At 37.9% G+C, this 14,213-nt stretch overlaps 2 protein-coding genes across 4 annotated transcripts in view; both read right to left on the bottom strand.

Annotated features, from left to right (window-relative positions):
• Positions 1–879: 879 nt before the first annotated feature.
• Positions 880–14,213, bottom strand: part of LOC128253791 (uncharacterized) — a 39,649-nt gene continuing 26,315 nt past the window's right edge. For all 3 annotated transcript variants that reach the window (XM_052982470.1, XM_052982473.1, XM_052982472.1), the window contains 2 exons: positions 12,424–12,630; positions 880–2,433 (listed from right to left, as the gene is read on the bottom strand). In XM_052982470.1, coding sequence (XP_052838430.1) covers positions 2,207–2,433; positions 12,424–12,630 — 434 coding nt within the window. In that variant the 3' untranslated portion in view covers positions 880–2,206. The remainder of the gene's footprint in view (positions 2,434–12,423; positions 12,631–14,213) is intronic.
• On the bottom strand, positions 4,282–6,348 carry LOC128253794 (uncharacterized). The gene has a single exon (XM_052982476.1). The coding sequence runs from the start codon at positions 6,181–6,183 to the stop codon at positions 5,557–5,559; it is 627 nt and encodes a 208-aa protein (XP_052838436.1). The 5' UTR covers positions 6,184–6,348; the 3' UTR covers positions 4,282–5,556.

The raw sequence follows: 14,213 nt of genomic DNA, 5'->3' as shown, positions 1-14,213 counted from the left end.
CACACCTACACTTGCCAAATTTTGACGAAGCACTCTCTGTGGATTTGGAGGGAGGGGGAAAATTCACAGAGCATTTTCCGCTCAAATACTTGCTGCCTTTGACTGAGCCTGAAAGCCGTAAACACTGGCCCAAAGGATAATGCGCTGAAAGTCCCTTTACTGGTCCTCTGGCGTCTCAAGTGCCCGGGACTTACCTCCACTAGATAATTTACACAGGCCCATCTAGGTCAAGTATTGTCAGAGTCAGCCACATCAACGTCATTGTCATGAAAATTTCTCGTGCTAAAACTGTCACTGAAGTTCATGTCAGTCGTTGGCACAGTGGGCCAGAGAATCTCAAAAATTGTGAGCCACAAGCCACCTGAATATAGTGGTTTCTCCGACCCACCCATCAGTAAAATGCACAAGAAAATACTTACATATATTCCAACCATTAAGTTGTTGGAAAATTCAGCAGAGATTCAACTGTTTTCGGACCACCATCCTTTAAAACGTTAAAATGTCCTTGACGACTGACAGTTACAGTGGCAGCACACCATCGCCGCAGGAAGCCACTGTTTTTGGAGGAGGAGTTCTCCAGCTCTTGAGGTGGCAACTAAAAATCGTTAAATGTTGGCCATGTGTAGTGAGTGGTTGAGAATGGTTAAGGACTAGTGCCAAACTGGCCAGCAAATGATTATGATTATGTGAGGATGCCATAAAGATTAAGTGCTTTCCTCTGAGAGCTTTGAAAATATTAAATTTAGATTAGGATTAAACCAAAATTTTATTTTCTGTCAATAAAATAATTTTAGCTACCAATAATGAATAAAAGCAGACATTACTTACCTGTCATTGAACCATTTAAAATAATCAAAGTTGGCATCTTTATTGTATTTATTTTTATTACTCAATTAAAATTTAGTTGGGACATTCTTTGTTTTGGTTTCATCGGCTTGTATATGGTTTGCTTTCATATTTGGTTTTTTCTTGTCAATTATCCACATATAACTGGTTTTACCCATCTGTTTTTTAAATGTAATAATTTTATGCAATTTATTCGAATTTGACTTTGATCTCTAATATAATTTCAATTATCTTCATTAGCTTGTTATTAATTCTTTGTAGTTAATTGATTTGAATTTTAAATATTTCTTTAGTGGCTTTGGTTGCCCACATGGTAACAATTTTCTCAGCCGTGGCCGAAAAAAAATATTTTCCAATTCAACTCGCTCTAATACATTTCTTTGCCTTTGTATAGGTATATATATATATATATATATATATATATATATGTGTATTTCAGTTTCCCTCTCGAGGATCAATTGTTAAGTAGACAAATATGTAATACACTTGGTAGAAAAACGAAAATTGTGCCACCAGATTAGTTATCTTCATGTTCATTGATTTATCAGTTTATATAGAGCCCGGGGGCTGAAAAATTGTTGAGTTGACGTTTTGAAGCTGCATCATGTTGCTTGGGTACCCCTAATTTGCCTTAATTTGAAACAACATTGAGTTTCTTTGGTTTTTACTTCATGTCATGTGAATGCATGTAGGTACAATTAATTTTTTACTTTTGGCATTGGCCAGACAAAATGGAAATGATTTCCAAAAAATTTGTTCAGCATTTTCCTTGCATTTGTCTTGTTTTGTTTGGTTTCGCATTTTCCTACAATAAACTTTATGGAACATCGTGCCTTTTATTTATTTACTTTTCTTGTAACATTAGGTTTTTCTTTGAAAATTTAACTTTAGTTTACTTTAGTTTGGTTTTAGTTACTGTCTTGGGATTAATTGAGTTGTCCAAAAACCAAATTAGATTTAATTAAACATTAACTAACGCAAATTTACGGTTCTAAAGGTTAGTAATCAAAACATGACAAGCCGCAAATATGTTTCCGTAAATATCTTCTTATTCCGAATCATTTCTCGCACAATGTGATTTCTTTGTTAATTTATTAAAGCTTTGCAAATAATACGTAACCTTGCTTTCGACTTAGTTTATATAATTATTATGAGAATCATTTGGGGTTTTTTGCCGTTCGGGCTAAAACATATTCACTAAAAAGTTTACAATTGTGTGCCCTCCCTCATCTTGGTTGGCCTCTTACACATTTACAATTTACCAAATTTTTTATTCACTTGCGTATGCATTAGTTGACGCTTCATCTGTGCCTCGACCAGCCAGGACCAAAAAAATTCCACATGTGCATCTGTGGACTCCTTACTCGGCGTTGGTGTCCTTGCGGGTCTTGTGGCCGCGGAACGAGGCCTGGATTTTGGTGGCAGCCTTGTTAAGCTCGGGATCGGTTAAATCTATGTCCAACTCCTCGGCCACCTTCTTGGTTATCTCCTGGATGTCCTCGTCCTCGGGCGCATCCTTGTTGACCAGTTTTCGTGCCAAGTGGCCACGGAAAGTGGACTGAATCTTCAATGCAGCATGGCACAGATCTGCGGGCAAAGCGAAAAGAAACGGATAGTTTGTGTGAATTAGTGTTCTAGTTGCGCTTAAATGGTTACTTGGCCAACGCCCCGAAATACATATAAAAGAGTGTCCAAACTTGTCTGGTGTTTCTTGGCCAATTGAAACTTTAGATGATACTCAAACATTGTTTCTCGAAATTTGTTGTGAACTTTTTTCAATTAGCCAGGGTCCTTATGCCAGCTTCAACTGAGTTTGTGTGGTTTTTACTTTAATTTATTGTTATAGTTTTTCGCTATCTGACCACCACTTTGTATTTTATAGCCCAACACTGGCCATAATTTTTCCACGGATCCCAGATTGCTTGTAAAAAAGAGAAATAATCGAAATCACGAAGCGAATTATTCCCTCGTCGCTCTTCAGAATGTTTAGCATAAATGCTTCTTCTTTTGACCACGTTTTCCGGCTAATCTCATTACGTATACGCAACGTTGGGCGCAGCGGGACGCATATATAATCCAGACCAAGTGCGGACCAGATGGATGGATGGATGGAGGAAACTGACCGCAAATTAAGCTCACAGCTGGCCCAGGATGCATGTGGTTGCGGTTAAGTCACGCGTGTCTTTCACTACGTGCCACTTTAACTCAGTTTTTTGCCCCAGCACAAGCTCATCCTAATTAGCCAGTAATTGTGTAAAAATGCTCAGGAAATACGTGTGCTTCGGGCCACAGGAAAAAGTCATTAAACTATGCATAGCCTTGTAAAAACGCGCTTTTTTCTACGTTGTCAGCCGCAAGATTACATCATTGCAGCTGTCGTTTCCCATTTTTGTCATCTTTTCCCATTGCTCACTTCTGCATTTATGCAAATTCAGAGAAAGTTCTCATTTAAAAATGTTCCTTTTTTGTTGAGATTTTTACGCTACGAAAGTGCATACATTTAACTTGGCCAATTTCCGCAACGAAATTTCGCTTTTGCCTGCGGGCCAAGTTAGCCCACTGGGCCATGCAAATATTGCCAGAGGGCAGGGGGAAAGTGGGTTTGTGTTAATTCGCTAAGCGTAATTGGAGTTGGGCCAAGATAAGCATTTGGCCGAGGCCTAGAGGACTGGCATCGGAAGAGTCCTGGCCCAGGACTTATGGCATGTGCTATTTTATAAAATTACGCACACAAGGCCGCTAAATATCGTGACCCGGCCGAACGGCACGTGCCATTTGCCGCTGCTGCATTTATGTTTATTTATAAAATATTTAAAAATATCAGCAAGACGTGCAAATAGCTGTGCTGTGACATTTTCCGGGCCAGGATGTGGCTGCAACTAGTTAGACAGGCTGAGCCGATCTGAGCTGTTGCGGCTGCTCGGTCAGTAATCAACTAGGACTCGTACGCCCCGTAAATAGAATTTGTCTCCAATTCATTCCACGTTTTAATCTTCTACCTGAGGAAAAATTTGTTCTCCTTTTCTAGAGTTTTTTTCTTTTTGCCTTGGAGCCATACCAAAATGTACACAACAAAAATATATCTTTACTTTAGACATATATTGTAATTAGATTATAGAAAGTTAAATTTTGTTTTTTTGATTTTTGCTTTAAAGTTTTAATCTTTTTAAAAAGTGCTATATTTTACAATTTAACATTTAGTTTATTTGTATATAAAAAACAAACTTAAAAGTCAAATATGAAAGTTAAATAAACGGATTAATAGGATGTTCAAATAATGTGTATTAATTTTAATGTGTATTAATTTAAAAATGTTTAGAAATACAAAGTTATACTTTTAATAAGTTTATATTCAGCATTCGAAACATTTAAAAGATATTATTAAAGACTCGACCTGTTTTATCATTTGTGAAATCGTTATTTAATAATCGAGTTTTACTTTATAAAATAAATACAAAAACTTTTGAAAGAATAAAAAAGTACCCCATATCCTTGCCACTTAACTAGTTTATTTAAATCAATACAAGTTTATTTAGCACTTAAACATTTTCTGTATAAGTTTTTCCAAGTGCAAAGTTTTCTGGCAGAGATTTGCACATGTCGCCGGCCGTGCAACACATGTTAAAAGCCGATCACGTACACTGCGTGTCCTGTCACAGGACCGCATAAGTCCAAAATCCAAGCTGGAGTGTCGGAAAAGTTGTCAGCAGGCCGTATGCATGTTGCTTTTTGTGTCTGCGGCTTTCGTCCTTCGTCCTGCGAACTCCTATCTGCTATCTGCTTGATGTCCTGATGTCCCGATGTCCTGCCTGTTGGCGAGGCATACAAATTGAGTTTGCTTTTCTTTCTGGCAAAATGTCAGTGCTTCTGTGTGGGCATGGCATGCACTTCCGGGGGCGGTGGGCGTTTGCACAGTGGGCGGAGATGCACACCTTGGCATGGGACTTGGATTTGCATGTGCCCAGGCTTTGGGGCAATTGGTCACGTCCCACTGATTGACTGACTAACACGCTGCCCGTTTTTCGCTCTCCCTGGAGTTTGCTTAACTTGCATGCCCGTTTCGGTTTTTTTAACATTCCTTTCAAATCAAGGTTTTTAGTTTTTTTCTGTGTCTCTCTTATTTCTTATAACCCAATTTTCAGCTTCCATTGAGCGGCAATCCCCAAAGGATATGAAATCAATCATAAGCCACACATCACCTGCACTTTCCACCTGTCCTTCGCTTTCCTTTTTATTGCGAATATTGAGTGGGGACGAAAGCAAAAGCTCCAGCACACGTGTATCACTTTTCCCCGTATTTGAGCGTCACCGTGTGTGTGTGTGGAGGATTCAACGCTCTTGACCCACATTCGCACAACAATGCAAATTTGTATTAAAACAGAAGGAAAATAAAAACAAAGCTGGTCTATGAAATATGACAGTGTGCTGGCGAGCGTGTGTATGGCGGTGAGTTCCATTAGCGAAAGTGCAAATCCGTGACGTGTGCTTAGTAATTGTGTCAGAAATAATAAACAAAAACCGACCCAGACACGCACATAATGAGCATAAATAGACAAACAAGATGTTTTGGATTGCAAAATGTGGAATTAGGGATACCCTATACTCAAACTTAAGTGAAAAATCCCATAAAACAAGAACATTTTTTATCAGCCAACTTTTTTTTTCCCTCAAAATAACAATAATAGGTGGTAAAAATATCATTGAACTTTCTCAAACGCGAAAGAGTAAATTCAAGTGATCGCCGAAATTTTGGTTTGTGATCAGACCTTCATTGGATTCCGCCTCGAATATCTTCAAATAGGCCCAGGTCTTTAGACAGACCGAATAGAAATTGGCCACAACCAGGAGCTTGAACAGCAGGGCAATGCCGAACTGACCGTACAGACTATAAATAGAGTCACTCTGATCCTGTTTAGCCACAAGATTCACTCCGAGTACCGTGATTGAGGTGCTGACCACCCAGCAGACAAGAAAGGCAATTAGATACGGAGCTTTGAAGACCAATAGGCCATAATCCATATGGGGTTTGTTCACATTACCGACCAGATATCGGGCTCCTAAGAAACTGCAGCTGCAGCAGCGAAACAGACAGTACATCAGGAAATTCACCAGGATATGGATACAAAGCTCTGTCTTGATATCAAAGTCGATCAGGCTCTTGTATCCTAATACATAGTAGCGTTTGCTGCTCCAGAAACCTGGCGTCCAGCACTCCACTGGAACCGGCAGAATGGCAGCAGCATGGATCATTCCCCACAGATAGAACATGGCCCACAAACAGCGAAGCAGCACCATTACCACTCGGATGAACCAGTAGTTCGTGTATTGACCAGGCATTTCGCATGAAATAGTTTTTCGATTCGTTAAATATTATGTAAGAAATAATTTAATTACCAGTTTTTTTTTTTTTTTTGGTGATTGCAAAGTTAGATAAAAGTGAAAAGAAGACAGTTTTTTCAGTGATTACTGAGCTTACAATAAGTTTGAAAGCCTCCGTAACTGTAATCATTTAATAAATATTTTATAAACCATTCTAAGAGCAAATTAATTTTAAAAGGTAAAAGGATAGAAATTGTATACATTCAAAAAAAAATTAAGTCTTAGTTTACATAAGTGTGTCTTGAAAATCAAATCCAAATATTTCACAAAAAGAAAGAAAACTTAAACAATTACATGCCTTTAATCTATGGTGATCTTTCTATAAAATCTATACTTTATTTAATTTAAAAGAGTACCTAGGAACAAACTTTCAACATTGTAAAGTGGGCAGTAAGAAAAACAAATTAATAAGTACCTTTAAGTAAATATTCAACATAAATACATATCCCCTGAAATCTCTGGAAACCTTGATGATTTATAGCGTGCACAATTTTATTTCCTCGCACAGAGTGTGCTGAGTCCTGCGTTTGTCATTGTCGTCGGTCGGCAGTCATAATTACGATGTTAAGTTGCTGTCGTAAATATACATTTTAATTACCCAGTCCAGAAGCTCGGCCCTTCACTACAGGACATCGTCATGCAACATCTGTCAGCTGTGACTCCATTTTGATTTAAATCATGCAAAATGGCCATCCGAAATGTTATATGCCAAACGCACAGTTTACCTTGTGGGTCACAGACTCCATTGCCTACTTTTGTGGGCCTTTGAAAGTAACGACAAATTGTGACAAATCAACCACGATAATAAGCCGCTAAATGGAATTTTTAAGCCAAACGTTTTTGTGAGTGAGAGCTTTTGCGGTTGCCAAGATTTTGTGATTCCATTTTGGCCATCTACTTTTGGCCATCTACTTTTGCTTCTTGCTTGCGACCCCACAGCCATAAGGACTAAGCCCATTTTTCAATTTCCGACAGAACAAAGTCTTGTGGTTTTCCTTCCGCATTGCTCAGTTTTTGTCCACTTTGGGCTTTCCTCCAAACGTGCTTTTCTCATTTCCATGGTCCTGTTGTTAGAGCAAATAAATCTACTGGAAGGACAAACAGTCACCCGTTGAGAAATACTTATTGGTTTCTCTCCTGTTTGCATTTGTAGATTTTGTGCAAATTTGTCTACCAACGTTAAGTACGTTGAATAATATGTATTTTAGTCCAATATTCGCAGATGGGGCTCTGGCCTAGCAATTCAAACAAAACTTTAATTAATATTAATCCCTGGCACAAAACCTGATTAAGGCTTATTATGCAATATGGCCAAACCTTGCTGGGAAACTCATTAAAACTTTGCTTGTTTTAAAGTTAATCCTGCCCATTATTAACTGGATTAGGGCGCTGATTTAATAAGGCAAAGGATTGAAAATTCGTGAAATATTCATTTTTAAATTTGACTAAGATTAAGTGTGTGACCTAGTTAATTGCTTACTCCACACATGGCAGGCAAAGCAAATCGCATTCAAACGAGCAGTTGAATGTTAACAAAGTGAATTTTATTGGGGCCTCAATAAACACGTTGGATAAGGGCCAGAAAATGCACGTAAAGGTGCTAGCATCGTTGAAATATTTAAAAGGCCCAACAAAGTCGGCACTTGCTAAACGTTTAGCAGTAGCTAAATAAACACCCGACCTCCAGCTGTCACCCGAGAAAAGCCATATATACAAGCATATTGTGGCCACCGTGCAATATAAATACGGGTCCAAGCCTCCGACATTCTCTTGTCTATTTTGGCCCGTTTTGCGGTCCACAGTCCACCTGTATATATCTATATATATATATATAGTATATACAATAAATTTTTGTAGGGGTTTCTTGGGGCTAGCAAAAAATCGCCAATTCAGCGGCTAAAACATTGTTTTTAGCTGGCTTGCTGCTTATTGCGTGTTTCATGTCAATGTTGTCGTTTCCGCCTTTGTTCCTCCTGCTTTATATTTTCTTTTTTTGTCGCATGTTTTTTTGGATCCGCCTTTTTGTTCGCCCAACAACAGGCGGAGCACTTAACATTATACTTAAATGGCTTGGCCTGACATTGTTGGTTTTTTGTGGGTCTCCGGGCGGTGCAAATGGAATTACAAGCTTGCTTAAAACCAAAAATCCAATTAGGAGAACGCGCTGCGCTGCTGTTTTATCGCAGTTGCTGATGTAGTTGATGTTGCTGCTGTTCATGTTGCTGTTGCTGTTGGGAGCACTAGCAGCAACATCACGAACAGGTCTTAAAAAATGACACATGAATTTATGGTCATGATTTTGATGTCCTCAAGACGTCATGTTGAGATGAAACAACAATCTTCAAGTTCAAACAATGCTAAAATTATGGATTTTTAAACTTCTAATTATAAATATGCTAAAATTAAACAAAAAGAAAAATGAAAATTTTAGTTTTGTCGATTATCTTACTTGACGTCGTAAACACATAAAGAAGGCATTTTTTAAAGTTGATAAGCCCCTTTATACTTTTTAGTGGTTTAAATTTTTGTTTGATTTGTTGTATCTTATACTTAAGTGTGTATTAAAATAAATTGAGCCCGTTACCTACTTTTTTTCTTAAATTAAATGATGCAAAAATCGGAAATAATGTTCAACTTTGCTTTTAATTAACTATATCTTATAAAAATCCTAAACATTTTATTTTTAGTTGGTTAAAAAGTTTAATTATTTAAGAAGACAGTATGCAATATTTTAGCTATACAGGAAAAGATATGACAGATTTTTGCAATTAAATTTTTATTATTTTACAACTTATAAGCGTTGATTAAAACTATATTAGCAGGAAAATCAAAGCGTTTATGAAAGATTTCCAAGTGAGTCAACATTAAGTGGTGTTTTAAATATCCATAAATAAACAATATGATTTATTTTATTATGCCAATCCAATTAAGTTTTTGCAAACAGTAGATAATGTATATCAAATGTCCCACAAATTAAACAAACCAGGCCTAATGCTTGCTCATAATTCATCACAGTCGAATGGAATCCGCCAACAATTAAGGCAGACAACCATCCGGATGCAGTTCAATTACCATAGATTTTGGGGGACGATTTTGGCCCTCTTTTTGATTGGGAGGGCGGGATGCTGACTTGTTGGTGGGCGTTTTGGCCATGAACAATAATTAGTGAGGGAGCGATTAGGCAAACAGCATTGGGGTCAGACTACAACAGACACAAACAAAACAAGGCTTTGGGCCAAGTGCGTAGGTGAGTTGTATTCCTGGCTCCGGGAAGTTTATGGATTGCACAAAGACAGGGGATTGCAAGTCAAATGGCCAAAGCAAAGCCGCAAATGTTTGCGCCAAATGCGAAATGCACACACGTACTAGAAAATATCCTTAAATTGCTTTCGATTTTCGTGCACATGCAGAGTCTCCCTGTCCCTTTTGTGTGCGTACGTGCATATGTCTGCTCGCATTTGCATACCAAATGGGCTAAAATCGCAGTTTTGGGCTCAGAAATTGCTTTTGCCTGGCCATATGTGTGCTTCAATTTTTTGTTTTGCTCCCTTTAAACCCTTAAACAGAGTTCGTTGTGGTCGTTGTTTTTATTGTTATGCAATTTCACAATATGCCGTCGGCAAGGCGAGTTTACAACTAGGCCAACACCATTAGCTTGTCGTTGTTGGCCGCCTGCGAGCGATAACTGTGAATAATGATGAAGTCCTAACTGGTTTACTTCGGATAAGCCAAGCGTGCCTGCCATGTTGGTTAAATATGGGATAAGGCCATGAGGTGGATCTAATTATGTGGTACAAAAGAGCTGAGTTTTCCGATTGTTTAGTTCTTAAATTTTATGGACTTATTCGGCTTATATACGCAATCGCGTATTTATACGGCTTGTAAAGGCTTTCTTTTATGCAATATGTTTATTGAAAAGAATAATGGAAATATTTTTTATTATTTAAATAAAATATGTAAATACAATTAAGTTATTGGTTAACAAAGAAAAATTGAAATCAAACTTATGTATAAAGACTTTGACATATAAAAACTTATTTGGAAAATTGCAAAGCACGTCTAAAAGTCTAGACAGTTTTTGATTATGACCATAAATAATTGAATTGTTTATATATAAGGTTTATAAAGGCTTTGTAAATGGAACACCTTTTATTATTTTAATAAAATTTTTAAATAAAATTAATTTATTACTTAAATTGATGCAAATGCTTAAATGTCCTTTTCAACCTAGGTATAAGTCTTAGTTATACAAAGAAACATTGAAATGAAATAACATGAAATTTATGAACAAGGCCTTTGCCATAACATATATAAACTAATTTGAAAATCGCAAAGCACTCCTTAAAGTCTAGACAATTTTGTGACACTTTTGATTATGACTATGAATAATGGAATTTTCCCAAAGCCTCTGCGAACTCTGCAGAGATTTATGAGAGACAGTCCTGATTATGAATTTTTCGGTCAAAGTTTTAAAATTAACTTACCCCCTGGCAGACATTCACGCCCGTGCCATTCAACGCCTCTAATTGAGTATGTGTTCGGTCACAAAAGAGAAGGGTCCTCCGCATGCCCCATGCATCCTTTGAGCTCTCAGGCGAGTCTAATTAGCCGTCGCACAAATGTTCGTCGTATGAATGGCAGGCCACTGAAGAAGAATCCGCCTTTCGAGACCCACCCGGTACTATAATTAAGCCCATGAAGGCGGCTCACACGTGAGCACTTGCAATGGAAACTGTTGTCTGGCTGAGGAGCCGAGTGCTGCCTAATGCGGTTGCGTATACGCCCCGATGACAGCCTCTGACTTATTAATGAGCCAGGGAGCCGGGCACGGTTTCCTCCTCGACTCGCAGTGCCCTCGGCTCTTTGTGCCCTAGGCAAATTATAGCTGAAAACTGCCAACGCCTGAAACGTCCTAATAGGGTTAAGCTGTCTTCAAGATTTCATTATTTATGAGCGTAGCGATTAAATAACCAATGGCTGACACCGCCAGATCCCAGACCCAGTCCACGCGTTGGCATCCCCCTTCCCAAATAACCCGGTTATTCTTCGTCGTGGAGGCACAAACTTTCCCAGCTTGTGTCCCAGCCAAGTGACAAATATTTTTGCTGAAAATTCTCATATATTGCGCAACACGAAAAGTTTGTATTACGGTTGGCGGGCGGAAGCCCAACTGTAATTTCAGCTTGTATCCCCAACTTGAAGTCGAAGTTGTGTAAGCCCGCTGATTCGACGACAATATTTGCAGGGGAATCTACAATGCTCGGGAGCTGCAAATTCGATTTCTAAGAAAGTTTCTCCCTTTGTGCTTGGCTTTGCCACACCTGAAGGGCACTCAAAAAATAAAGATATTTATTTAGAAAAACCCTATATTATATATATATATATATATATATATATTTATTTATTTATCTTAACAATCTAGGCATGGATAGGAGTTTTGTACATTTGTGTTTAAAATAAATCTTATAAACAAGTATTGACTTGCTAAAATAAATGTTGTATTATTTTCATATTTCTAAATGAATTTTTCGATCCCAATTTCTTTATTTTTTTGTCTTTGATATTATTTTGCAAAGAAATATATTTGTATATAATATGAATGCAATATTAGTTTTTTTAAAGACCAAAATAATTCAAAAATTAATTTCGTTTTAAATAACTAAAATAATCTGTTGAAAATAAACATAACTTCTAGCACACAGAAAAAAAATAAAACCAAACTGAAAGTTTAGAATTAAAAAGTGTGTCTTTAAAATAAACTAAAGACTGTATTAAATAATAAATAAATAAACAAATAAACTAACTACAGACTGTATTAGATTCAAAGTACTAATTTTATTTCAACGCCGAAGAGTCTAAAACTTAGGTCTGAGCCCTTTTCTTTTTAAACCACATAAGTTTTATTTTTTTACTTTCGTGTTCATCCTCCAAAGTTAAAAAATCATGTAACAATAGTTTATTTTCTATGACAAATTTTCTGGGTGTTTTAAAAAACTGTTTAATTGTAAACAATATTAATTCATTTCCCTTATTTTGGTTGTACCCATCTATAGCTATGTTCTACGTAGATTTCATAAAACTGTATTGCAAGTGAAGGGTCTTAAGTTAGAGTTTAAGCTTTTATTAGTTTTATTAGATCACGGACCCAAGCTGGCGCACCTTATGAGAGGCTTTAAGGGTCCTGTAACTTCCACTTACCCTTGTCGTTGGGATCGAATTCAGCCTCTAGTTCGGCTTTGGTTGGCTCTGCGGATGCGGCTGCCTCGGCTGCGGCTGCTGCTGCTGCCGATGGAGCGGCTCCGGCGGCACTGCCGTTGTTGGTCGCAGTTTTGGTTTCCGATTTTTTCATGGTTTCTCTCACTTTGTGGCCTCGAAAGACGGCTTGGATTTTTGTTGCGGCTTTTGCTGCAATTAAAAGTGGAGACAGGAAACAGGAGACATTATGGAAAGTTCATAGGGAAATGGTAAATATGTGTTCCCAAAAAAAGCGGTATTATTCTACCAATTTAAATTCAAGCTTAGATTTCTCTTTTATTCTGAGCTGCTGAAGGTAGTTACTGGCTTTTGGCCTTTCTTTTTTTATAAAATAAATAAAAAACGAACCAACTCAAAAGCTTTAAACAAAAAATTAAACTGTCTCCCCTTTTGTTTTCCTTTTTTTCAGAGGTCTTATGTTCCTAAATAGTTTGCTTGGATTTTCCTTTATTCAGAGCTTATCAAATTTAGCTTTACTCTTTGTGAAATTTCAGCTCTTTCAAAAGAACATTTTTCATTCAACACGTTCGACAAATTTCTTTAACAAAATTCCCAGTTTAAGTCAATAGCTTCAAAGACAAAATTGTTCACAGGATAAACTTGGAAACTATCTCCCATTATTGTGACTTTTTCCTTTAGTGAAGACCACTTTGAAATACGCTATATCAAATTTATGTCTCTCCTTCAACACTGCGAATGGATAAAAATGAGTTTTATGACCAGGCTATCATGTGTTTCGAGCTTCAGTGACGGGCCAACTTTTGCTTTGGCACATCATCGACAGTTCTTAAAACTTCGGTTGCAGCTTTCAAACAATTAACTTCAAAGGGGTCTTCGGGCATTTCCCCTGCCCAAAATCTCCTACCCCGGGCTACTCAATCCAATCGATTTTGAATCGAGCTGAGCGCATTTTCGGAATTTTTGGCCCTCTGCCAGAGGAGTTGGCTCAAAGGACAAGGGAAAAAGGGCCAAAATACTGCTAATAAACTTGAAGCGCAACTTGCGTTGCGAAGAACGAGGGAAGGAAGTGAATGAGGGCGAGAATGGAGGCAATGTATGCAATAAACTGAAATATAGTGATCATGTTCCTGCTCCCCCATTTTGTGGCCCACTCATGCCAACGCTTCTCGTGTTTGCCGCCTGGGTCAGCATTCATTTTTTATGGCATTTTTCACGCAGATACCGAAGAAATACAAAAAAAAAACAGCCCTGTTGGCCTTGAATAAGTTATAATAAATTGACACGTAAGGCTTTTGGTTCGGCCGTCCTGCCAAACACTATCAATAAGGCAAAGCGAAGCCAAAAGGGAAACGTTTCCTAAAAACTAGTTGTTTGTGCTTGGCACAAGGTTGCCCCAGTGGGCGGTGGTTGGTAGGTTGTTGGTTTGTGGGCATTAAGTGCTAACGGTAGAAGGGGTGTGGCAAGGTTGCGCTGTCAAGTGGCGAATGCTATGCTTTTAATAGCTGCCCACTCTGCTGGCCCTACTACTGTTAAATCATCGAATATCCCGAATCAAGATGAAAGCCAAACGGCATTGAGTTCCAGTTACGCTTTAAGGATTATTCCGCTTTGCAATGGTTTTCCCTTTTATCGGATTCGCATCAAATAAAAACATATTTACTTCCTGCCTTGGGGGCTTTGCGCTTGGGAAATCTCGTAAATATCTCATATATATTGCACGAACGTTTTTTAATAAATTCCCACAAAACCGTAAAAATCTTTATTTGTTTTAC

The sequence above is a fragment of the Drosophila gunungcola genome, assembly GCF_025200985.1.
Source record: "Drosophila gunungcola strain Sukarami chromosome 2R unlocalized genomic scaffold, Dgunungcola_SK_2 000004F, whole genome shotgun sequence".
In the NCBI taxonomy this organism is placed as follows: domain Eukaryota; kingdom Metazoa; phylum Arthropoda; class Insecta; order Diptera; family Drosophilidae; genus Drosophila; species Drosophila gunungcola.
This window is presented reverse-complemented; position numbering and strand designations above follow the sequence as displayed.